Source organism: Lepidochelys olivacea (genome assembly GCF_965140295.1).
Source record: "Lepidochelys olivacea isolate rLepOli2 genome assembly, chromosome: 17".
NCBI lineage: Eukaryota > Metazoa > Chordata > Testudines > Cheloniidae > Lepidochelys > Lepidochelys olivacea.
Window position 1 is genome coordinate 5,199,574 of NC_140427.1, and position 25,020 is coordinate 5,224,593.

General features: G+C 43.3%; 1 protein-coding gene across 5 annotated transcripts in view; it reads left to right on the forward strand.

Moving 5' to 3' along the window:
• Positions 1-15,343, forward strand: part of YPEL2 (yippee like 2) — a 55,993-nt gene extending 40,650 nt beyond the window's left edge. The window contains exons 3-7 of one of the 5 annotated variants that reach the window (XR_014714387.1): positions 8,101-8,144; positions 8,992-9,100; positions 10,030-10,269; positions 11,834-11,872; positions 12,002-15,343. Coding sequence is in view for 2 of the 5 variants with exons in the window: in XM_084650926.1 (XP_084507052.1) it covers positions 8,101-8,144; positions 8,992-9,100; positions 10,030-10,119 (243 nt within the window). In the remaining 3 variants the exon portion in view is untranslated. Of the gene's footprint in view, positions 1-8,100; positions 8,145-8,991; positions 9,101-10,029 lie in introns of all 5 variants that reach the window. The other 4 variants (XR_014714388.1, XR_014714386.1, XM_084650926.1 and 1 more) reach the window with 4 other exon arrangements.
• Positions 15,344-25,020: the final 9,677 nt, after the last annotated feature.

Here is a 25,020-nt window from a genome sequence, read left to right on the forward strand (position 1 = left end):
AAAGAAAACTAATGTGATCAACAGTATTAGAAAAGCAATCTCTGAATGCCTATTGGGAGTCCGAATTGGGGGCTCTGACTAAAAATAGATCTCAATCATTCTCTGTGCCCTGACGGGATCAAATCCTTCAGCTGAGTTGTCCTTTCCTATCTGAATTCAGCTAAATGTTTCGATGGTAATTGAGTTCCTCTCTGGGGCTAATCAAAGGCTTTGTCAGCTGCAAACACCCATTGCTGCCAGGGTTAACAGGGTAATGTGAAAAGCACTGGGAATGAATTTACATTGGAACTCACATTTAGACCCATCTTCTGTGCAGCTAATAACTGGAAACACTCAGGCTCGTCTAACAGCTTCAGTCAGGTTTGCGGCAAAGAGAACTGGCTGGAGTTCTCCATTAAAGAGCCTTCAGCTGGGATAGATATTAAGGTCATGTGGATGTGGAAAAGAAAACGTCTCTGCAGTGATATAGATATGTGTGTGTGGGGGGCAAACAAATTCTGCTCCCCGTTTATATAACAGAGTCCCCAAAATCAAATATTAACATTGGAAACCAAAGCATGCTGTTTGCTATCGAGGTTGTTCAGCCTTTGACTGTGATGGGAATAGTTTTACTTTGTTTTTTAACAAGTCCACGTCTTCGCTGAAGAAACCCCCAAATACAATGTTTCAAGAACAAGCTGGTGCCTGGTGGGAAACTTGGAACCACACTGTGGTCAGAAAGTTTAAATCAGCAAAGCTGTATTTGTAAAAGCCCCTTGAAGAAGGAAAGTATCACCTAAATGCTGAGTATTAGCCTAGTTTATTGTGTGGGTATGGATGATGAGTGCAATATATAAACCTAAATAGATTCTTCCTTCATGGGGGGGCGGGTGTTGAACGAGTGGATAGAGCATTGGAATAAGCCTCAGAAAACCTGGATTCTCTACCTGGCCCCCCTGCTGGCTTGCTGGTTGACCTAGTGCAAGCCACTTCATCTCTCTCTGTTTCTCCATCTGTAATGGGGATAATGATACTTACCCCTTTGGTAGGTTGCTTTCAGATCTGTGGGAGAAAAGAGCTAGGTGTTATTAGCTACTTCCACCTGGAAACTATAATCAAGATAGGGACCCCATTGTAAGGCACTGTACATACACATAGTAACAAACAGTCCCTGCCCCAAAGAGCTTATAGTCTCAATAAACAAGACAGACAAAGGGAGGGGGAAAGGAAGTAATAAAAGCACAGAAAGATTGTGGCTTGCCCCAGGTCACAGAGGATGTCTCTGGCATTGAGTCCAGTGACTTCTAGTGACCATTTTTTCTACTCCTCCTCCTCTTTATCACTGGCAGGGCATATAGTGCTCTTACAGAGATGATGGGTCGGTCACTCTCAAAAATACCATGGTGGTGAGCACAGCCTAAGAGCCTCAGTAGAACGGAATAAGACAGCAGTGTTCATTAGTTCAAAAGGAAATGTTACTACTCAGATGGCTTAACGTGTAACAACGCCCCCCTCATCTGCAAGGACTTGCATGCAACCCAGTTGGTTCCGCATTAAGCCTCAATCATACTTTTGCCCCCTTGAGGGACATTACCATGAAAACAGACTCTCTGCTTAAGAGTTTAAATGCAGAGTCAGCAGCAGGAGCAGAGACAGTCTTCATGCAAATGTCCTTAGTAATTTAAAAAATAAAAGGAGCGTGCAGAGGGCCGAGAGAGAGAGATAACGAAGCTCTCTCTGAATAGAATAATTGGATGATTTTTTCACCATTGAATATAAGGGACCCTTTAAATCCAGGAGCTCCCAATATTCCTTTTCCTCTTTGTTCTTTTCATCAGTCTGTCTTGACAGGAAAATAACAGGGCACAATAAAACTGTCCTTCATATAAGTATCTGATCAGCTGGCGCTTCCCTTCACTGTCCCCTCCCATCACACTCCAGACCATGTAGACTTTCCTAGAGCTCCAGCACAAACATTGGTCCTTCTACTCCTGAACTTGTTCTTGCAATGAGAATTAACTGTAGCTTTCACAGAGTTAACCAACAGGATCAGGATGCATATTCGTCTCTCCTCTTGGATTTCAGTGGAACCAGTTACCTTTTCATCTTTGTTTCATTGAGTTGTGTAGCGGTTGCCTGCTTGGCGTGGGTACATGTGTTCTTTTCCTGATCTGGTCTTCAGGGATCATGGTGCCGTGTCTGGTAGCTGCTTCTTGGTCTTCCAGCGGGTGCTAGTCACATTTTGCGCTATTATCTAACTCCATCACAAAGACTTTGGGAAATTAATCCTGTCATCTGTTCAATGCATGGGACTGCTGAGTGAGTGTAAGGGAAATCCTTGCTACTAGGAAAGGGGGCGGGTGTTTGGTTCACATTCAGATTTCATAGGTTTCTGCTGCAGTGCTGACTACAAATGAAAGATTCCCCCCATGCATCCAGTGTTCATTGACAGTAAAGGACTGGGTAGGTACAAGCAGGTGATTGAGGTGGTAAGCAAGTGGAGCTTTGGACAAGATGGTAGGAAAAGGAAATGAATAGCCTTGTCCCTATTTTAAGCTATACTTCTCCCATGCGCTATTGCTCCGCTCAGGAAAATCCTGGAAGAGCAGCACCTGTTTTTCAGAGGGTAGAACATAAGTTTAATCAGAATGGCAGAAATTCAGACATTTTAAATCCAGATCAGAATTTAGCCAATGGACCAGAACCAAACTAAACCACTGACTGAAATACTCCCAAGCTTGTGGCTGTTTGAAATGTGGATTCAGCTGTTGACTCCATTTCTTGTGGCAGGATGATGAGGAATTGAGCACTTCTTAGTGAGAGAAGGGCTGCAGGATAGAGTATTTTGGCATGATCGGAACTTTGCTCTTGATAGTGCCTGAATGCCTATCTCATTGGCTCATACTTCTCCACTGGATATTCAAATCACTTCTCCACTGGATATTCAAATTTAAGGCATTGCCTGGATACACATTTTAGATGTCTTTGTGCTGAATGGAACTCCCAGATACAGAAGGGGATTTGAATACTGATAGTCAAGATGAAGATCATGTATATTTTTTCATCTTTCCCTCCTAACCAAAAAGTCTAGACATTGAGGGGGCGGGAAGTGGGGAAAGAAGGGAGGGAGAATTCTGTTGCAAGCGTGGCGGGTTGTGTTTCTAGCCAAACTTCCTAAATTAGCAACGGAGAGAAAAAATGGCTTGGCCTTTCAATGGGAAACAAAAAATCCTTTCCATTTCTTTGAGTTGGATTGGAAAGTATGTCCCGGGAGCTGTTATTTTAGAGGGGAAGAAGTCTGGATTTTGTGTGTGTGTATATAATATAAATAAATGTTTTTAATTTTAATTCACATCACAAAATCTGCTTTGAAAAAATGCATGACATGGAAACTAGCCACATTCTGGCTGTCATTACTTGATGCAAAGCAAGTGTATTTGCAAAACAGTTCGGAGGGGACTGTGCAGGGAATGCCTGCTTAGGTTAGGATATGATAGTTTTCCTGTGACTTCATCATGATCACTGCAGCACATCAGTCCTTCTAGAGATGGAACAGAAAGAGGAGGTTCTGGCCACCCCACTAGGTTTTATTTAATTGTAAACTAAAGGGAATGTGTTGAGGATACAAACCCAAAATATGAAATACCTGTTCCCTTTCCATCACTTCCCCTTTATCTGCATTTGCTAAATCCCCCTGGGGTGGGAGGATGTTTCTTGAAACACCGCATCAGCAGCACCAAATGCTGAGCGCTGGGATGTGGGAAAGCATCAGCCTGGCATCCCTGAAGGTGACAGGATTGTGCAGTGGCCACAGACTGATGGTAAAGAGAGTGCTCTTCGGTGACAGCAACATCCTTAGGCAACAGCTACTGACTAATATTAGTGTCTGTAGGTGGGCAATAAAGGCAGCACACTCAGGTGTGAGTTGCAAGCTTGTGGCTGGAAATGAAGTAGGAAAACCACAGCTGATAGTTGGTGAAGTTGATCATCCTTTGGTGACCTCTTCAAGCTGGTGGAGACCCTTTGTATAGGTGCACGATGGTGACCATCTGGAGCATTATTGGCTATACTTCAAACCAGGGGATGAGTGCTTCATTTGGGGCACTCCTTAAGGTAGAGTTGCCATTGAGAGAAAATAGTGGTTCTCCAGAACAAAAAGCCCAGAGATCTTCAGGATCCTATCTAGATCATGCCTTGACCTAAAGTGGAAGGAGGACGCCCACCAGGAGTACACCACAATCCTCTAGCAATTGGCTGGAGTAATGTTCAGGAAGCCTCTGACGCAAAGCTTAAGGGTTTGGTTTTGTTCTTTATTAAAGGCTGACTGATAGCCAGCAATAATGGAAACTGCTTTTTCTGTTCCAGTAAAACTCTGCTTCCATAGCTGCTGTTATTGGCAAACTAAGTCACTTTGGTGTTTATGGAAAACTGTTTACTGGGAGGGAGTGGAAGGTTAGTGCGTTTTAGCTGCTCTCATTCTGCTTTGATTAGTGGCAAGGGCCTGTGTCCCTTGAGGATCCCTCCTGCTTGATACACCTCACCCACCCAGGATCCTTGCATCCAAACTCATAGAACCTCTATGCAGCCTTTGCAGCCTGGAGAATAAATGCCTTTTGCACATGTCATTGTAGAGCACAACACAGAGCCAGCCCCTTCCAAAGGGGAGAGACAGCCTTGGCATGAAGGCTGTTAGCTTACAGAATCCCATCTTTATTTACCCTACAGAGGCATAGAGTTCAGTGCACCAAGTATTCTGTTGCAGTCAGCTCAGATACAGTTAGATTGTGCCGTATCATACAGATGAGAATAACAATAATACACGACTTCAGTGCTGAGGAGAGATTTAAGGAAGCTGCTCTAATAAATCCAATTTCACAAACATGCTTGAGCCACGTGTCCTAGTTAATTTGCTTCCAGGGGAACAAGGCATTTCTCACTGCACAGGATCCAGGGCTTATGCCAAGAGAGTGCAGAGGTGCCTCAGGCATCTCCTCCGAGCCCACAAACTTCTTTTCCCCAACATTGGCAGCTAATCTTGGGCTTGTGTCTGAATCATCTTGGCAGGCAACTCTTCCGTAGCTGGCAGAGCCATCACTGCCATCTGAGCCTCTCAGGCAGCTCTAGTCCTGGATATGGTGCTGGGTAGCTTGCCCCACATCATTGGTTTTACCCACATGCTCTCCTTCAGTCAGTGACTGGGAGGGTCTTGCTGCATGCATGGAGGCACAGATCTTTCCGCAGGCTCCATGGTGCTGTGACTTAAAAGTAGCTCAGTGCCAAGAAATACACTGAGTTGCAGCCAGAGGGGGTGGAATGTGTTCTCTTGTCGAGGGGGGTTTAAACCCAGACTTTAATGAATTTTAATCTTGGACATTGTTCAGTAAATTTCTCCTTCATGTATTTGAAATGAATAGAATGTGTGATGCAGGGGTTCTCTCTGGATAAGATCATTAAAGAGCTGTGTGTCACCAACACTTACAGCTACACTTGTGCAGAGAAGAAATACCTCTTGGATTAATCTGACATTTCCAATCACTCTGTATTTTCAAACATTATACCATGTGCTACATTCTCTATGGGAAGATGGATCCTTCACTAAACTGAGCATAGTGACCTTCGTTTTTGGGGGTCATCTGTAGGGATTGAATTTGGTAACCCTGGATCTGAAAGCATCTGCTGCTAGTGCCTAAGCTAAAGGACTGGGACTGTTAGCTTGGATGCATCAACACTTGTAAACTTTTATATGTGGTTTATCCACTAGAAGGAGAGAGAGAGATGCATTGTGTTAGCATAAATTACATGGCATGAAGAGTACAGTGTGGAACAAGGCACTGCAGCTGGATTGTGGCCTGGCTGTCTGGGGAACGATGGGCACTTCGGCATTTGCCATGCCCTGTCGCAAATCTCACTGAGTGAATTCCTGGGAACAGCTTCACGGAAGAACAGGACCTTGTGTATGGAAGTCTCTCCATAGAGACTTCCCAAGTGATCCCTTCTGTGTCAGTAGGAGCCAGCCCCTCTGCTGCCAGCTGTTAACATCTCCCCGAATGAAACAAACTGCCAAGGGGATAAAATTCATTTAAACCTTGAAAGCTGCCCTCCTGGTAAAGTAGCCTTTACCCATTCTGACCCAATAGCTCTCTCTTTGTATTGGCTCCACTCACCTGAGCCTGCCTTTTCTCTTTGACCTGCAAATAGAGCAGTCATAACCAAAAACCATACTAATGCCTCTAGAGGGCACGGTTATGGATGCTACACCTTTATCACTGGGTGTGCATGTCATCTATAAACAGCGTAATTTTACCTTGTCATTACCTAGTCCACACCACCTCCCTCACATTAACAGTTGTGAGGAGGGAGAACTATGGGTAAGTTCAAAATCTTTAATTCAATGGGCATTTGTCAAAGCACATTAAAAACGCAGGTTGTATTGCTCCCCTATTAGCTGCTCCTGTCAGCAAGGCATTGTTGCAGGTAATATTACAGGCCAGACACAAATGGAGCTTATAGGTGCTTGGAAGCAGTGTTACTGAAAAAAGAAAAGGAGGACTTGTGGCACCTTAGAGACTAACCAATTTATTTGAGCATGAGCTTTCGTGAGCTACAGCTCACTTCATCGGATGCATACTGTGGACTAAGCATCCGATGAAGTGAGCTGTAGCTCACGAAAGCTCATGCTCAAATAAATTGGTTAGTCTCTAAGGTGCCACAAGTCCTCCTTTTCTTTTTGCGAATACAGACTAACACGGCTGTTACTCTGAAAAGTGTTATTGAAGTATCCCAGTCAGAGGTAGCTGGTGCTGCCCAACCTTTCATTGTAAAATCCTGTTTTATCATTGTGAATGTTATATGGCCAGGCACTGGGAATGCCACGATTGTTGCTAATGCTACAAAATGTGACAGTTTCACTGTTCCCTTATCCTTCCCTTTCCTTGTTTGTTTATCTCTACTCAGCTGTCTCTTGTCATATGTTTAGGCCCTGATCCTGAAAAGACTCCGGGCAGGTTTACACTTCAAAAGCTGCAGCGGCACAGCTGCACCACTGTAACGCTTTAGTGAAGATGTTACTACACCAACGGGAGAGTTTCTCCTGTCAGTATAGTTAATCCACCTCCACAAGAGGTGGTAGCTAAATCAGTGGGAGAATCTCGGGGGTTAGACTGGTATAACTGCATTGCTTGGGGCTGTGGATTTTTCACACCCCTGAGCAATGTAATTTTACTGATTGTAAATTTGTAGTGTAAACCTGGCCTTACAAAGGCGCTTAACTATGCATTATAAGTAATCCCACTGGCATCTATGGGGCTGCTTAGAGTGCATACATTTAAGTATCTGCATAAAGCTTTGCAAGACTGGGGTCTTAGATGGTCAGCAAATTGGGCCAGAGATTGTCTTTTTCAATATATATGTGTACAGCACATAGCACAATGTGGCCCTGATGGGGATACAAATAAATAATAGTAATAATGTGTATTTCTGCACCTCCTTCATGGATGGAGGCACTTCAGACTGTCAGAGCCATGTTCAAAATATTGAAGCAATGCTGTCAGGTAGCTTAGGTCCAAATTTTACTTTCTGTTTCTAAAAAAAAAAAAAAAAAAAATTTAAAATAATAATTTGGGGTTAAGGTTTCTTTGAGATTGTAAATCCATGAGCAATGGCATTGAACTAGTGCACGAGAACCAGGAAGTGAAATTGACCAACTTTTAGTTTTTACCGGAATGCAGAAACCAAACAAGCATAGAGTTTAATTTGTGAAAAGCACACTGGATTTTCACAGTGCTGTGAGGGCTGATAATCTCAAGTGATAATTAAGAAGGTAAGGTTCCAAGTCGGCTGCCAGTGTCCCTTTTAAAATGTGCATGCATCAGAATTTGAGACAGGCTGGTTCGCTTTCCATCTCCAGGACAGACCTTTATTAATCAACTCTCATCTTCCATGAATGTTTCAATCTCTGCCTTCTCCATCTTGCATACTGTAATAATGTGCATTTCTCAGTACTCTACTATCAGTTGCTCTAACTACCCTTTGAAGTCAATAACGTTGGTATCTGGGTACTTACTGTTCATGCACAGGGTGGCTTCCTATCAACCGACTGATTTCTGTTTTCTTGCCTTTTAGTCCTTTCAAGGAAGCCAAGGGCGAGCATACCTCTTCAATTCAGTGTGAGTGTTACTTCATAAATGTCATTGCTCCACCTTTTGCGAGACAAATATATATCACCCTGAGGTTAAAATAAGGAGAAAGAGTTGCCTTTTTTGTGACAGAAAGGCACTTACTTACGAGCTTGCATCATTGCTTTAGAGTGACTGAAAGGAAACAGCACTAATTCAGACTTGACTTTGCCTTTAGGTTTCAGAAAAGGGGCTGGAATAAGAGTATTTTTGTCATGGGATTGAGAAATAACACCTAACAGAAGTAGTTTTGAGTCACTCACTTCTCAGAGGATGTAGTGAGGACCAATAAGTCAAAGCTTTGTAAATATAAAGAAGTATATAAGTGCTAAATATTAGTGGCTATTTTTAGAGCTGGGCTATAATTTTAACTGAAAAGAATTTCCTTTAGACAACTATGGTTTTCTGGAAATCAGCATTTGCCTTGGGAATACATGGATTTCAACAAGAATGTCCCGTTTTCCATTCGTGAAAATCAAAATGAAAAATTTCATTTCAAATTCAAAATGAAAATTTTACTCTGAAATGTCAAATTATTTCATTTCAGTAGAAAACATTGAAATTCTCCTTCTCAGTGTTTTTAGGAATTTTTCATGGAGTGAAAATATTCACTATTTCATCTCTTCATTCTGATATGGAACAGAACATAATTTTGAAGTATCAACATTTCTTATGAAAGGAAAGTTCTATTTTTAGAATAGCGGTAGTATTTATTATTAGAGATTCCAGTTTATATTTTCCAGTACTGCAACAAAATTGCTGAAAAGGTTCTTGCAGTGTGCAAAAAGGAAGCAATACTTTGATAGGAACCATATCTTTCTCTTCCCTTCCCTCCCAGAGTTAATGTGGGTTGCGGCCCTGCAGAGGAGCGGGTGTTACTAACAGGATTACACGCAGTTGCAGACATTTATTGTGAAAACTGCAAAACCACACTGGGCTGGAAATATGTGAGTATCGTTTATTGTTCCTGTGGATGCATTTGTCTCTATCCCTTTTTGAAGGTGTATGTGTATAATGAGGCAGAGCGCTGAAGTGGGAGTCAGAAACCTGAGTTCTATTCCTGGCTCTTAAACTGATCTACTGGGTCCCCTCTCTGTGCCTCTGTTTTTCCTGACACCTTTTGTGTGTCTTGAATATTTAGACAGTAAGCTCTTTGTGGCAGAGGCCATATGTTACTATGCATAGTCACTGCTCGTGTCACAATGTCCACACTGTTGTTTTTAACACTCTAGCTGAAGTGAAGCTAGTACATGTCTGTCTGTTTGGAGCTGGGAGGTACACTCCCAACTGCAGTGAAGCTATACTCTAGTTGCCTAACTTAATGGTTCCCAAACTGTGATCCATGGAGCACTTGCTGGTGTCCTGCAGAGAGGTGGCTGGTCACATGATCCTGATTTCTTCTCCTTGTTTCCACTGGTAAATCACATTAAAGACAGCTGAAAAGGAATTAGATGCATTCCTAATGTTACTTTTTCTTATAAGCAATTATTAGAGCTGCTCTAGGGATGTTGTGCATTTGGGATGAGAGGCGTCCACAAGGTAATCTCTTTATAAAGATGTAGTACAGACTATGGAAATAGTTTGAGAGCCCTGGTCTCACAGGAGGCAGTGAGAGGTTAAGGGATTTACTGAAGTACAGACACCAGTGAGCCAGTTGTATGAGTGGAACCAGAGTCTAGGATTCCTGAAAACAAAAAGTTTCCTGAAAGTCAAAAGGGTCCCATATTCCTGCCCCTCTGTGCCCCAGAGCTGAGAGTGGAATGCATGACTCCTGTCTCCCAGACCTCTGCTCTAATCACTAGATTGCATTTTCTTTTCCGTACCTCTCGAGTCTCCCGCTAACTCCACCTTCTCTGTGTTTTTTAAATTTTTTTAGGAACACGCTTTCGAGAGCAGTCAGAAGTATAAAGAAGGCAAATACATCATCGAACTAGCTCACATGATCAAGGATAATGGCTGGGATTGAATGGAAAGAGCCCAGCTAAACCAGCGTGTAAGAGAATGCCATCCAACAGAACATTATATCCAAGAGTGAGAGAGTGACCGAACGCTTGGTTCCATGCATTTAGAGGCTCTGCCATTTGGGAGCATCTTCACACCCTTCTCCATTTTATTGGTGACTGGCCTCTAAATTTCTGTCTCTCCGTCTCTTCGCTTTTTATCTGTTTGTGAGTTGACCCTGGCTGCTTCTCTCTGTGTTCTGGTGTTGGCTAAGAGAATGCACCAAATGCCTGACAGCATTCCATGTTTATGAATGTCTAAGTACAAACTGAAGTTGGCTCTTTGGTGGCATTTTATCAGAAGGTATCAGTGCGGGAGGGAGACCAGAGTTTTGGGCAGGGGGAGAGAAAAAGGGGACAGGGGCAGGAGGGGAAGTAAGCAGGAATGAAACTGCTTTTCCTTTAAGTCCTGGTAACCGAGGCTTGAAACTATGGACAGAAATATACCTCATGACTGCGTTATCTCTGAATCTCGAAACTGCTGTTCCAGAGGCAGAGCTCCAGATTAAGCTGGCTGAGCACAAGTCGTAACCAAAAGCCCCTTGCTAGCTAATTCCTGAAACTGATGTGCAGTTCCATCTTTTGATAGGTTGTTTCATACTATTCACACAGTCGCCTTTTGTGAACTTCTTGTTGTGGAGCTTGATTGCTAGAGAGATTCCGCAAGCGCTTTCCTTCTGCTTCTCCCTCCTCCTGTTTCATAGCAGATGGGCAAACCATCCCATCAGAGCATGACTACAACCTCAGCACTGCTGGGGAAACAAAATTCTGATTCTGGGCAACTGAGAGAGGAGGAGTCAAATCATGTAATGTAGGGGGGGGCTGATGCTGCAGTTTTTTTAGAAGATATGACAGATATGCAAGAACACGGGCATGTGCTAGGAAAATATGTAGGGGGAGAAGGTTGTAGATAAACTCAGAAACATATGATGCCATCTTTAATTTTCCAGTCCTTACTGTGTGCCATTAGGGCAAATCTCTTTACCATTGGCAATGTAATAGCTTGGGATCCAGTCATCCTAATGTGTAATGGGAAAATGGCTTTAATAGGATATCTGAAATTTCAGACTCCAGCCATCAGGTCCACTCTTTGAATCCATCAGAGATGTGATGGAACAGTAAGTGGCTCTGGTGGCTGTTAATATCATGTTTCACAGACGGCTATTTCAAGCCCTGAGGTATCCCCCAAACCTTGACTCCTGGTGTTTTAAAAAAAACCTGTTTCATATTCTGGAAGACTGAAACTTAGCATCCCCCAAATGGCATAGGCCTTGGAGTTGTAGGGGTAGAAGAGGTTTCGACACCTAACTGCAACGGACAAGTCCTACTTTAATTTTTGTAAATTAATTTTTATGGACCATCTTTATGTTGTTGGTGTGGGAGAGGGGGAGAATGTGTATGAAAGAAGATAGCGTAGACCTAAATGACCGTGTGAAGCTTCCTCTACAACAGTGCAGTCAGTATCTCGTGCAGAACACAAGACTATTTAACTGAATTAGTATTCTCCATCCGAGTGAATTCTTTTTGTTTGTGGAGTTATTTCAAAGTAGGTTAATTCTGTGGGGGAAATCCCTCTCAATCCAGAGAGTGAAAAATAATGTGCAGGGATTCGTAGCTCCTTATGAAATTGAACCTTCTGATGATTAGAGCCTAATGCCGCCTTTTTTTTCCAATATTCAGGTTAGCAGAGTTGAGAGGATTTCAAAATCACATTTTCTGGTAAGTGGGGGTGGGGATGTGTGTGCAGAGAGAGAGGCTTTAGAAGTGGGATTAGACTTCTATGTTGAGTACCAGTGAGTAAAACCTGAATAGCTCATGTGAAAAGTGGGTGTTTTCTCTCCTCACTAGATGAGTGTTGTGTCCATGGCATCGCTGATAACATGTGGTTATTACCCAGAAGTAGGTGACAAGATGGAGACTGAGTGTTACTTCTGGAAAGGATGTATTGAATGCCTTCTTTGGCCATTGTGTTAGGAGGTGGCTTCTGCCTTCACCCTATCTGATGTGAATTACAAGACCACTTCATCTTTGACTTCTGCTAGACTCTACTTCCATCATCCTCATTCCCCTCCATCACCGCTACCTTCAACAAAAAGAATTCCTCAGTACCCATTAGCTTGTTGACTCTGGCACTGGCCTTCTCTTCATTGCCCTTTCCACTCAATGTTTTGTTGGTTTTGGCCAGTAAGGAGTCATTTGCTTTCTTTGAAAAGCTCTTCTCCTTCCCTGAAAACAGTCTTTAAAGGGATCTGATCTGAAATGGGAGAAATAAGGGATAACCCACAACAGTTTGTGTGCAGATGGGATGGGATACAGAGCCATGCCTAGACTCTGGTAATCTTCCCTGAATGAGTATAATTTTATGCACTACAGTGATCGCCAATAAAAAGCCAACATGCCTATAATAATCCCCCAGTATTCAGTCTCAAATACTGCAGCATTACCCCTGTAAATTGTAATTTTTGCACCATTAGTGTAGGATATGCTGTACCTCTTAAAAATAAGGGCAGTTACCACAGAGTGGTGTCAGATGCAACAGTTTTTATTCTTTGTGTACTAAGAACAAGAAGTAATATCTCAGATGGCAACACGCAGTAAGAATTTACATAAATTGCATTTTTTATGGCGACCACTGTAAATTTGAATATTTGTGGCCAGATCCTCAGTTAATGTAAATTGGCTTAGTTTCCTTGACTTCCATGGTGCTACACCGGTTTAAATCAGTTGAGGATCTGGGCCCAGATCCTCAAATCCTGGTATGGAAAATGCGTGAGCACACACACACACAGAGGCACACACTTGACTGTACGTTGATTTTTATACACTGTATAGAGAGATAAGTAAAAATGGCCTGCTAGGCTCATTTAATATTTGTTCTCCCTTATGTGTCGGCTAAACCTAAAGTGCTTCTTATGATGTAAGGTCCGCTGTTAACTCATCTGTGACTTGCTGTATTAAGACATATGATAGTATTGGGAGTTGAAAACAAAACAGAGTGATGAAATTTATAGGCTAGTGGATGGGTATAACTATCTATCAGGGCATTCTCAGTTGATTAGTTGCAAAAGAATATATTCAGAATATAGCCAAAGAACTGCACCACTTGCATCTCATTGGTCGAGTCAGTTAACTGTAGCCAGTTAGTTACATCGAAGGGTGGGTAATGCCTGGACTTCATTTCCAAGATGGAGGTGCAGTCCAGAGAGCCAGCATGTCCCGGTCTCCATGGGCGGCAGCCTCAGCAAAGATGAAAACTGCAAGTTTTGCTCCATTTTCTGTTCCCTCCCCAGTTTCTAGCAAGCTGCCACCAAGGGCCTTGAGCAATGCAAATTCTGGGCACCCCTGAGTTTACATCACAGTGTACCCCAAAGCTAAACTTTGGTAGATTTGAAATGTTTTGCTCAGGCGGATTATCTTGTGTGGCATCATGACCCTGTAATAAATATTCAGATGATAATATATACAGAACATAATAAGCATTATCTTATGAAATATACTTTTGTAAATAATATTTTAATTTTTTAAAAAAAATAATATATTTGGTGCTGTTTTCTCAGAATCCACCTCTGAGAGCACTTTTATTGTTTTGTTTTTAAATTATGCTGTTTCCTCTGTCTTAGTTGGAAAATATGCTTAAAGGGAAACAACAATCATAAATATATGCTGTTTTCTTAAGTTGCTACACTTTTCACCTGGACAAGGCAGAAAAAGGGCAAATAACCTCTAATTCCATCCAGCAGAAATTACCTCTAATACAGGCCATTGCCAGGTTACAAACAGAGGCCCCCAATTCAGGAAGGTACTGAAGCATGTGTGTAACTTTAAGCACATGGGAATGCATGTGTGTTTAAAGGTATGCACATGCTTCAGTACCTTCCTCAGTGCCTGAGGCCCCTGACTTGCAATTAGATCCAGATAGGACGATCTTAATTCCTACATGGAGTCCATTTAACATCAGTGGGGCTCCATGTAAGTGCGTAGATCTGATTGCAGGATCAGGGCCTGAAATATTCTCTTGCACCAGTATTGGCTAGAATAAAATAAATAATGAAGATTTAGAATGTGGAAATGAATTTAAGTTACAACATCAGAATCTTTATTTCCTGTTGCTTGGGGCAATAGGGCCAGGGGATGGAGAATTCTAACTAATCAGGAATTCTTATTCGCTTTGCAAATATTTTTGGATGTGGATCCTGGTTTTAATTTTGCTTTTAATATAAATAAACCAGGCTGCTACATAGTGAATTAAAGTAAAAGTTTACACCTCTGGCAGTAAAGTTCTTTCCCCTCCCCTCTCCCCCTTAGTTTTTATTTCATTGGTCTTCTTGTTTATCTCAAAGTGGACCAACAGCACAAATCATTAGACTGTGTTTTGCTGAGTAAGGAGCTATTTGCAGTGCTGAGTAACTGTTGCACATTCTTTTATTTTCTCTTTTTGGTGCACACATTTTAAAGGCAACAAAACCTGCACATGGAATCTGTGGTTCTTGCGAGGATCAGCTAAGAATTTTCTCTTTATGCATTTTCCTAATTGATATGTGAGTGTATTAATCATGCATTTCATTGCACTTCCTCACTTCAGAAGAAGCATCACGTTTTTATATGAACCAGTTCTTGGACAAGCATCCTGTTGGGTAAACAGATTTGAAATGCAGAGCTCAGCTAGGTAGTAAGAGCTCTCCTTGCCAGATGAGAGGTCTGAGAAATGGAACGTTCAGAAACAAAAATGTTACGCATTGAGTTGGAAGAATCCTGTTTGTTCTTTTAAAACAGGAAGGGAAAATAAAATCACACTTAATATAAAAAAAAGTTGACATTTAAATGCAAGCAGAATGGTGTTGTGTAAGGTACAATCACAAATAAGCTATTCTCGTAGTTACAAACTGTACGCATCCTTTGTTTTGTTTTTCATAAGGAAATGGGAATGCTTTCTCACTGACAAAATGAAGAGACAATATTTCCAGTACCAGCCTGTCTATTGATGCTCTTGTGTTTACAAATTGTGTATACTTTTATTTCTTTGATTTAACTATATTTTTGGCATATTCTTTCAGGTCATATTGCTTCGGTAATAAATGCAATTGTTTGTTTTTAGATAATTTGTCTTCACCTCTTTGTGTCTTTGTACATTGTACATAGTTCTTCAGTATTAGAGGGAGGCATACTGTTTGTCAGATTTACAATATGTGTTGGTGCTCATTTGAGAAAATAAAGTTTTCAAATACTAAAAGCGTGGATCTACTTTTCTGTTTTCGTCCCTAGGACCACGAACAAAGTGGAAACTGACCAAAGGGGACGGAATTCAGTTGACCTGTAAGTTTGAAAATACCCAAATCACATTGTTGTTGTTTGTATTAAAATCGGACCAGTTAAGGTCAGGGCCCTATTGTCCCAGGGGCTGGACAAACATAGTCCCTGCCCCAAAGAGTTTACAATCCAATGTGATGTGACAGACAAAGGGTGGGAGGTTTAAAAGGCACAGATGAAGTGATTTACCCAGGGTCACACAGCTGGTTACTGGCAGAGCCAGGATTAGAACCTAGGTCTCCTGACTCCCACTGCCTGTCCACTACACCACTCTGCCTCCCATCATCATTATTAATTATTATTTTTATTCTGTTGTTGTGGTGATGGAAATTTACAGGCCCTAAACAGGATCAAGGCCTCTCTACTTGGATTGTACAAACACAGAGGTAGATATAATCCCTGTCTCAAAGAGTGTAGGCTGCGGAGCCAGAGGGTGGTCTCTCAGGCCATGGCCAAACCACTTTTTGGCTGGGCCAAACCTGAGCAGCACTGCAACCCTAAGCGCCAGGTCACAATGCCACTCACTCAGATATGGGGGGGTTGGGTGAAGGGGCTCATGGGTCAGTGGGATCAATCTGCTTCTGGGTCGGGGGGAACACCTGAGAGGGGAAGAGGAAGGTGCAGGGGGAAAAACCGTGGCCCCTTCACTTTAAACAGTGCTCCACAGCCCCTGCTGAATAGTTTACATTTTAAGGCCCTGATCCTGGAATCAGATCAACACAGACTTCCATGGGGCTCTATACAGGTTGAGAGGTTTGCTTCTGTGAATCCGATTCCAGGGTCAAGGCCCAAGATTGAAGCTCTCCTTAACTTTTCCTTATTTTGTCTCCCACATGCTATGAGGGAAGGGTTTTAACATCCTCCTCTTATGCTTTCCAATTCAAAGCGTCTTTCCCTCTCAGAAGGCCTGATCCTCCAGTTCTTCCTCACCCCAAACTCCCCTTGAGAGCTGGTCACTTTTCAAATCTGGCTGGTGACACCAAGCTGGCCAGCCTCATTTGGTGATTCTCAGTTGCTCGCGGATGGCTTTTCTTTGTTCCTTTCGTTGACATTAAAAGGAAAAAAAATACTCTTGAAAGGTTTCTGTTCACACGAGGTTTGTAAAATCCCTCCCTACCCTTCATTTTGATTAAAAAATACCTGCATTTCAAGCCTGAACAACTTGGTTGTGTCCCTATCATATACTCAGGTGCAGCCGATTTTAAGTTGTAAGAGCAAATATTTAACAGGTACACAAAGGCCTTAATTGCAGTGTGTCCTGCCTTTCCCTTTCCACAGTTAAATGTCAGAAGTTTGTCATAGTCATTTCTCCTGTCACTCATCCAGCATTAGTGTAGTTAATGGGATTTGGTCAAACAAATGCTGAGCTTTCAAACAAATGCTGAGCTTTCAAACACCAGGAGACAAATTCACTTGGGCAGATGCTTAGCCAGTGGTTCTCAACTAGAGGTACATGTCCCCTGGGGTACACAGAGTTCTTCCAGGGGGTTCATCAACTCATCTAGATACTTGCATAGTTTTACAATGGGCTACATAAAAAGCACTAGCAGGAAGTCAGTACAAACTAAAAATTCATACAGACGACTTGTTTATACTGTTTTATATACTACACACTGAAAGGTAAGTACAATATTTATATTCCAATTGATTTATTATATAATTATATGTTAAAAATGAGAAAGGAAATGATTTTTCAGTAATAGTGTGCTGTGATACTTTTGTATTTTTATGTCTGATTTTGTAAGCAAGTAGTTTTTAAGTGAGGTGTAACATGGGGGTACTCAAGACAATTCAGACTCCTGAAAGGGGTACAGTAGTCTGGAAAGGTTGAGAGCCCACTGGCTTAGAGTGTCACAAATCTCTCTCTTTTTAAACAAAACTATTTTGGCTGAATTGTACGTGAAGGAGGCCCCAATCTGACTTAAATGGGAATTTTGCCTGAGTAAGACTGCAGAATTGGCATTTCAGAATGATCTGTAATTGGAATTAATTAATTTGATGTCCCCCTACTCCTCCCCCCCCCCCCAGAAGTGTAGTGTCCTATAGATTAATTCCTCAATCTGTGTAAACTCTTGTAGTTCCATTGAAGTCAATAGAGCGATGACAGTTCACCCCAGCTGCGGCTCTGGCCCCTCGAGATGACGTTCCTGGCTCCTGGAACTACAGACAGTCCTTAGACAATCCTTCCCCAGTTCTGCACTGAGCTACAGAGTTTAGGATCAGATATTTGAAAGAGCTCAAGGGTGAATTTTCTAATGCTCAGCACCCAAAACTAGTGGCCAGATTTTCCGCATCCAGCAGCTCCCAGCAGCAAACCAATTGTGGGTCCTGAGCCCTTCAGAAAATCCCAGACAGTGTGGCTGTCAGTGCAGTGCTGACATGGTTAAGAAAGCTCTTATGGGACCAATTCTACTGTTTCTAAGGGCAAAAGCTTTGGTTATAAAGTCACTGATTAATTCTCAATTCATTTATTTCATTAGGAGTTAGGTGCTTAGGTACTTTGGAAAATCTCACCAGGTGGCTGCATCTTTAGGCCCTTAGGTGACTTGCCCAGTGTCACATAGGAAGCTTGTGGCAAGGTGGGCACTTGAACCCAGGTTTCCTGAGTCCTAAGGTTGGTGACCTAACCACTGGAAAATCCTTCCTCTCCTAAAGCGATTTCATATGGAGCACATTTACTCATCTGTAGGATCTGCAATACTCTGCAAGTGCAAAATATGCTGGTGCTGCTCCTTAGAGCAGGATTCAAGAAACGCAGTTCTCCTTTGAATACATGACCAAAAGGAGGCTGATAGTTTGGTAAGTTGCATTCACCGTTAAGGAGATCATGAGTCACTAAATTATATTTATCCTAAATGCACTTTTTGCAAATTAATCTTGTTATATGAATTCTTTAATGGGGGCCCCAGATCCTATTGCCTCCAGGTTCTGGTGAAAGTCAGATCTGGAGCCAATCTTTGCAGCTTGGACCCGTTTCTAATGTTCTCATCTAGGTCAGGATTGTGACCACACCCTTACCACAATGTGCACAGAAGTAAGAGGACTAGTTGTACTGCACATCACAGCAAGGGGAAAGAGCAGCCTCCACGGTGCTGCTGCTACTCAGCCAGGGCCGGGAGACGAGATACGAGCTGGCAGCATGGTCTCTGAGCTTGTCTACACATTTAAAGCATGCTAAGGAACTTTTAGTGCACAGCAGCGGAGTTGACATGGACCAAATAATGCACCACACATAAATATGCTTTAGAAATCACACCCCCATGCTGTGCATTGCTGCATCATGTAGCCCTACACTTGGAATAAGGGGGGAACCAGGGAGGGAATTGTGATGTGCTCTTGACGTGGTGCAGCTAAGTGCCTGGCTCAGGACAGATTATAATGTGTCAGTCTAGCCCTAAGTAAATATTTGATCATGTTAGAGCTAGGTCTTGTGAGGTGCTGCATTCCCTCAGCTCATAATGATTTCAGCAGGTGCAATTCAATGGGAACAGCAGCCCTTGGAGGCAGAGGCCTTTGGAGGGGCCAGGCTGAAGGGCCTGGTTTGCCCTACTTGTGTCTCTTTCAATGCATCTCTCAGAAGAGAGAGAGACATACTGGTGCTAGTGGGAATTTAATTGACATTCTGGCTGGTGAGTTTGCTTGCTGGCTTACAGGATGGTGGGTGAACTGAGGCAGGATTTGGGGAGACCCTGTTACAAGCAGGTTCTCAGATACTATAATATATATCTCTTGCGTGTCCCACTAAACACTTTTTTCCCCCAGTTGCACTGATTCTTTTTTTCCATAAAAAATGACCTTGTGCAATGCTTTGTGTATTAGCCCTCCAGAGACACAAAGCTGTGGGGAAAACTGCCAACTAGCAAAAATCATCTAGCACAAGAATGAGAAAGGAATAGCTCTAGGTTTTGGGGCTGTTGTTTTCTTCCCAGATGCACTTAAGCTATTAAACTGAAGGGCAGTTCCCTAATGAGCTTGTCATTCCTATCTGGCTCTGAGAGCAGAAGCAGCTATAAAAACTATTCCAAACACTATACCATTCTCACACCTTATAGGCAGGGAGGGGATAGGATATCTGCTGCTTGTAACAGCTCATTAATTTTCAAGTGTTATTTTAGTGGCTCCATAATAACTGTACACAAACACACAGAGTTAAAATAAAGTTAATGGTTTATCTTAAATTGACAAGAGCCAGGAAATTCAGACTTGAGGCTGACGTTACCCTTAAATTGCTGTGTTTTGTAAGATCACCTGTTGCAGCGGGAGGAGAGCATCTGTATTTCTGCCTTGGTACGTTTGCAGCAGAGGCTGAATTACAGAAGGGGTTACATCTCTTCATGCCTACATCCTTTCCAAAATACTTGTGTTCTGTATAAGGTTTTTTTCACCAGTGAAGCCACAGTGATACAAGTTCCTACTGCAGACATGTTGTACCGCAGTGTACCAGACTTAACCCAGGCTAAGTTAAAAAATCCAAGTCCTATTTTGCACAGGGGCTGTGTCTGGGTTAGGGGTTTGCACTGATACAACTACATCAATGTTTTTACACCAGGGCAAATTTCTGTAGTCTACCACATGCCCAGATGCAGCACCTTTGCACTCACTCTCTCCTGCCATCTGCAAAGAACCTATATTTTTACTAGGCTGCTTGTAGCTTTGCATTTCCCTGGCACCAGCGTGAAAAAACCCTCCCCAGGCACCCAAGCTTAAAGCTGTTTCCATGGAGACAGAAGACACCTGTGCCCTGGTTCTGGTCTCCTGCCAGCCAGAGAACGTAGGATACTGAGACCCTACGTCATCCCCCGTGGCTGAAAAACGAAAGGGTGGGAACATTAGACCTCACACCATCTCCTAACAGGCCCTTCCAGTGGCAACTACGATCAGGCAGGGAGTAAACAGTCCCCTCAGCCTGATGAGAATGAGGCCATGTGTCTGGCTTAACCAGTCTCTGCCTCAGTTGGTACAGGGATGCTCTCAGGAGGTCACAGTGGAGATGGGAGAAGCACAGTGGCAACAAGGAAGGAGGTGGGCTAGTCTGGAGGGTTGCTGGGGAAGGGAGACTGCTGAGGGGGTTCAAGGAATCATAAAGGAAGGAAAAGATGGAATGGGTGGGGGAGGGATACTGGGCTAGGTCAGGATGTGGTTTATATATCATGGGGTAGAGGGGGCTGGGACACCCAAAGGAGCCATGGAGGAAGCCACAGAGTTGTCCAGGGAGGCAGGTAGGAAAGACTGTTCTAACATGTTGGGGAGACATTGGCAAAAAGAGAGGGGAGGGCACTGGAATACCAGTGTGGAAGGGAGAAGGGAGTCAGTCCTTTGAACAAAGCAGGAAGCCCTCAGCAAAGGAAGAGAAGCTGCAGGAAGGCTGGGGAAAGGGAAGAAGGTGATGGGGTACCTTATAGAACCATCAGGTTGCAGAGGGATTGGGGAGGATGAAAGGCACCGAGGACAAAGGGAAGCAAAGGAAGACCCATTCTCTATGTGTCTTACACAGTTACCATTGTTGGTGTTATCGTAGCGCCTAGGAGCCCAGTAGTGCACCAAGACCCCATGGTATTAGGCACTGTACAAATACAGAACAAAAGATAGTCCCTTCCCCGAAGCGCTTAGTGCGGGGATGTGACTGCAGTCAAGAAAGCTTGGGTTAGGAGAAATATCTCTTGTCCAGCTTGATAACCAACATCCATCTTAAGCAGAAATGGATTAAAGTCCAAACACTATCAAACTCTGGGAAGTCTCAGATAATGTCTGGCCTTTGTAGTTCAGGCCCCATCCCTCCCTAACCTTAAGCAGAGCCCCTTGTACCTGTGAATTCCACCTCCCAGAAGAGCTAGACTGGAAGTCAAATGGCACTCTTTACAAGCCGACCCCATTCCACATCTCCCCATGAATTCCTTGAGGGCAGACTTTCCTCAAGGCCGCTTGTGTTCCTGATTAACATAACTGGGACCAGACCAGCTGTGAGAATGAACTATCAGAGTAGCAGAATAAAGAGATGTCCACCAGGAAAGTTGAGGTCAGATGATGAGAGAGAGAGAAATGAAAAGAGAGGGATTTCCCTGCTGTCAGCTCACATGGACGAGAAGCAGAGGTGACAGTGGAAGGAAACTGGCTGAGATCAGCACCTGTGGCTGAATACACCAGGCTTGTAATTTAGAGAAAAAATAGGCACACTGTGAGTTTTTAAAATATTATAAAATATAATTTAGAGCAATTACTTTGAAGGACCATGTTCATCTCAAACACACGTAGCATTTTTATGAGTCATCCGTCTCACTAGGTGATACCACAACCTGCCAACTTTCTCAGCTGATTTAGTGCTGCTAACTTAAAGGCCAAAATTGCTTCTGTGGCGCTAGATGAGCATTATAAAATGTATCTGATTCTTGCTGACCTCAGTACTAAAATCCATTTGAAACTGTATCTGATTAGATTTAGACCAGCACTTTATTTTAGCTTGTTTTGAAAGTGCTGATGCAACTGTTCCACCCACACCACTGAACATGACCTGGGATTCTCTCTTGCCCTCTATACAGAGGTCTTACTGGGCCAATAGATGGCCCTAGATGTGCTATCCTGTCACTTTAACTGGACTCTCCATCTGAATGCATAGGGGCCCCCTCTGAGTCCTTAGACTTTAGCATGAGCTCAAGGGGCCCTCTACGCAGTGAGGGCCTAATCCTGCAATGTGCTGAATGTCCTGAACTCACAATGAGCTCCAGGAACAGGGGGGCCTGCAGGCTGTGATGTGCAAAGCGACATCTGAAAGCTCACCTGAGCTCAGCCAGCCAAAGAGGATTTGTCTGATACTTGGGAGAGCAGGGTTCAGTGGAGGAGGGCTGAAGAATCTGCTCTGAAAGGCCTGGCCTAGATTGGAAATTCTGTTGCAGCAGGAGGGAGCTGCTGTAGAGACAGCCACACACACCCAGCAGTTATTGTTCAGCCTCGGCAAATGGGCTTATCTAGCAGAGAGGTCAATATGACGTGTCTGCCCAACAAATCCAATGTCATCCGAGTTCTGATTCTGACCAAGCCATGCATTTGACTCGATAGGACCATCATGAGGGATGCAGTGTAGGTATAAATCCCTGAAACCAGATCCATGAGAACAAAGTGTTTGTGACCTCAGTGTACCTCTTTCTAGTCCTTTGCCATACAGACTGAGGCCTGCAAAGCCTTCAAAAACGTGATATCTTCAATTAATATAATGTTAATCCTTTGGGTGTCAAGCAGTAACCTGTGAACCAACACTGAACGTGTATTAGAAGCTCTATTTCTCACCCCTGATCTACAGTGAAAGTTTAGGTTGACAAAGCTACAGCACTCGGGACAGGGTGTAAAAAAAACAAACATGCTGTTGCTACGTTGACCTAACCCCTGGTGTAGACACAGCTAAGTTGACAGAAGAAGGATTCTATCAACCTAGCTACCACTGCTTTGGAAGATGGTGTTCCTAGAGCAACAGAAAAACCCCTTTTGGGGTTTTGCTGCCATAGCCGTGGCACCATAGTTATGCCACTGTCATCCCCATAGCATAGACCTGGCCTCTGCCTCCATTTTGTAATTAGATTTGTTGCTACAAACTGCTAAAGCCGACTTGTACGCATGGCTGCTGCTGAGTTACTCCAGAAGCTGAAAAACTCTGTTTGCTTTATCTGTGTTTCCATCTCCTGTTGTCAAGGCAAGTAATTACTGCATCAAAAGGCCAACTCGACAACAGTGCCTCTCTCCCATTGATAGTGGGAGTGTGTATGTATATCTATCTATCTATCTATATATATGGGGGGGAGACAGACTGGGTTTCCCCTGTACAATCAGCTGGTACTATTTGGTTATGGTTAGCAGGCAATGAATTAGGGTTACAAATGAAAGGCTGATGCATCCCACCCCACTTGGCAGAAGCCATCTGGTCACACATCCCTAAGACACCCAATATGATAGAAGACTATAAAGCCTGGAGCATCACAAGGAGTCTGATCAGGAATGTTCAGCCTGTAAAAGTTATGGGATATTATTAACCCAGCTCTGCCACTGACCTGCAGTGTGACCTTGGGAAAATCACTTCACTTCTCTATGCCTGTCTCCCACTGTCTACTTGTCTCATCTATCTAGATTATAATCTCGTTGGAGCAGGGACCATCTTGTATGTTTCTGTACAGTTCCTAGCACAATGGGGCCTTGACCTCATTTGGGGCCTCTGGGCATTACCACAGAATTAATTAATTAATTAAAGGGGACCTTGTTTAAGTGTGAGAGCTAGCAGGATTTTATGTGTTGCTACTAATACTGAACATACCACAGTCAGAACATAGAAGAGAGACACCAGCAGCAGCCTAGATGGTGACTTAACTTTCACAGTGAAAAGTTACATTCCCATAATCCCTGGTTTCAAAAAGGTCCAGTCTCATTTCACTCACTTCAATTTTAAAGAAGCTGTAAGAGGGAACAAAAATATCAAGTTTATTATCCAAAGAGCTTTGTTTTTGAAGTTCCCAGAAGCCAAAAATAACCTGTTATAAATGTACTAATGCTATCACACCACCAAGAAAGCCTTCGGGGGAGGAAGAGGGGGGAGACACTGTGCTAAACAGCACCCCACACGCAAACACTCCAGATCCCATGTTCTCACTGCATTAATATATCTGCCTGCAGTATACAAAGGGCAGAGACTTGGGGTCTGTCGTCGCTGCAGAATTAACTCAGGCTCTTATGCAGACACTATCCCAACCCTGCTACCCTCTACACCTGGCACAAATCCTCCCACCTGATGGGTGGTGTTTTAAACCCAGAATGGCTGGCTCTGCCAGGGGTAGGGGTAGGGGTAGGGGTTGGGGGGGGGGGGCTGCTTTCACTCAAGCTGGAACCCACCTCCTTTGCAGTGAGGATGTAAGCTAATCCCCTCCAGTGCTGATAGTCCTCCACTGCCTTCCCACAATTCCCCCTATGCACCCAGAAGGACAGACAAGTTTTCCCACAATCCTCAGGAATGAATCATAGAGCAGCTCAGCACAAAGACTCCTGGGATATCCCCACTCCACCCCAGTAGCACACATACAGGAAGTAGTGTAGCAGTAAGGATATGATAATTTGGGTGGGGGGTTGAGTTAGGCTAACCCAGGTGCTAGTCACCCAAGTTAACTCTCCAGTGAAGACGTACCCTTGGTCGTCTTTGCTTCTACAGAGTCAAAAGGAGCTGACTCACCTCAGAGAGAATCCACATTTCAGGTGAGTTCAGAGTTTGTTTTCACTCTGTCTCTCCTGGTAGCATTTTCCTTCTTCCAGTAGTTTCTCTGAAGGGGTTTCCCTTCCTGTTTTTCGCTAACAGAGCTGTCAGACTTTCCATGCCTTATGTGCTGGTTTCAGACCATGTCCCAAAGTATTCTCATGTTCTTAATGCAGACCTTTCTTCTTAGCCCCTCAGGTATCTGAAAAGTAGGGTAAGGTGCCTAGTAGCAAATAAGGGTAGAGCAACAAATCTTCATTTATATTAAGGGGGAAATGAAGTATTTCTTCCTCTCTGTGGCAGCATTTTCCAGAGAGAAGGATTTACCAAAACTATT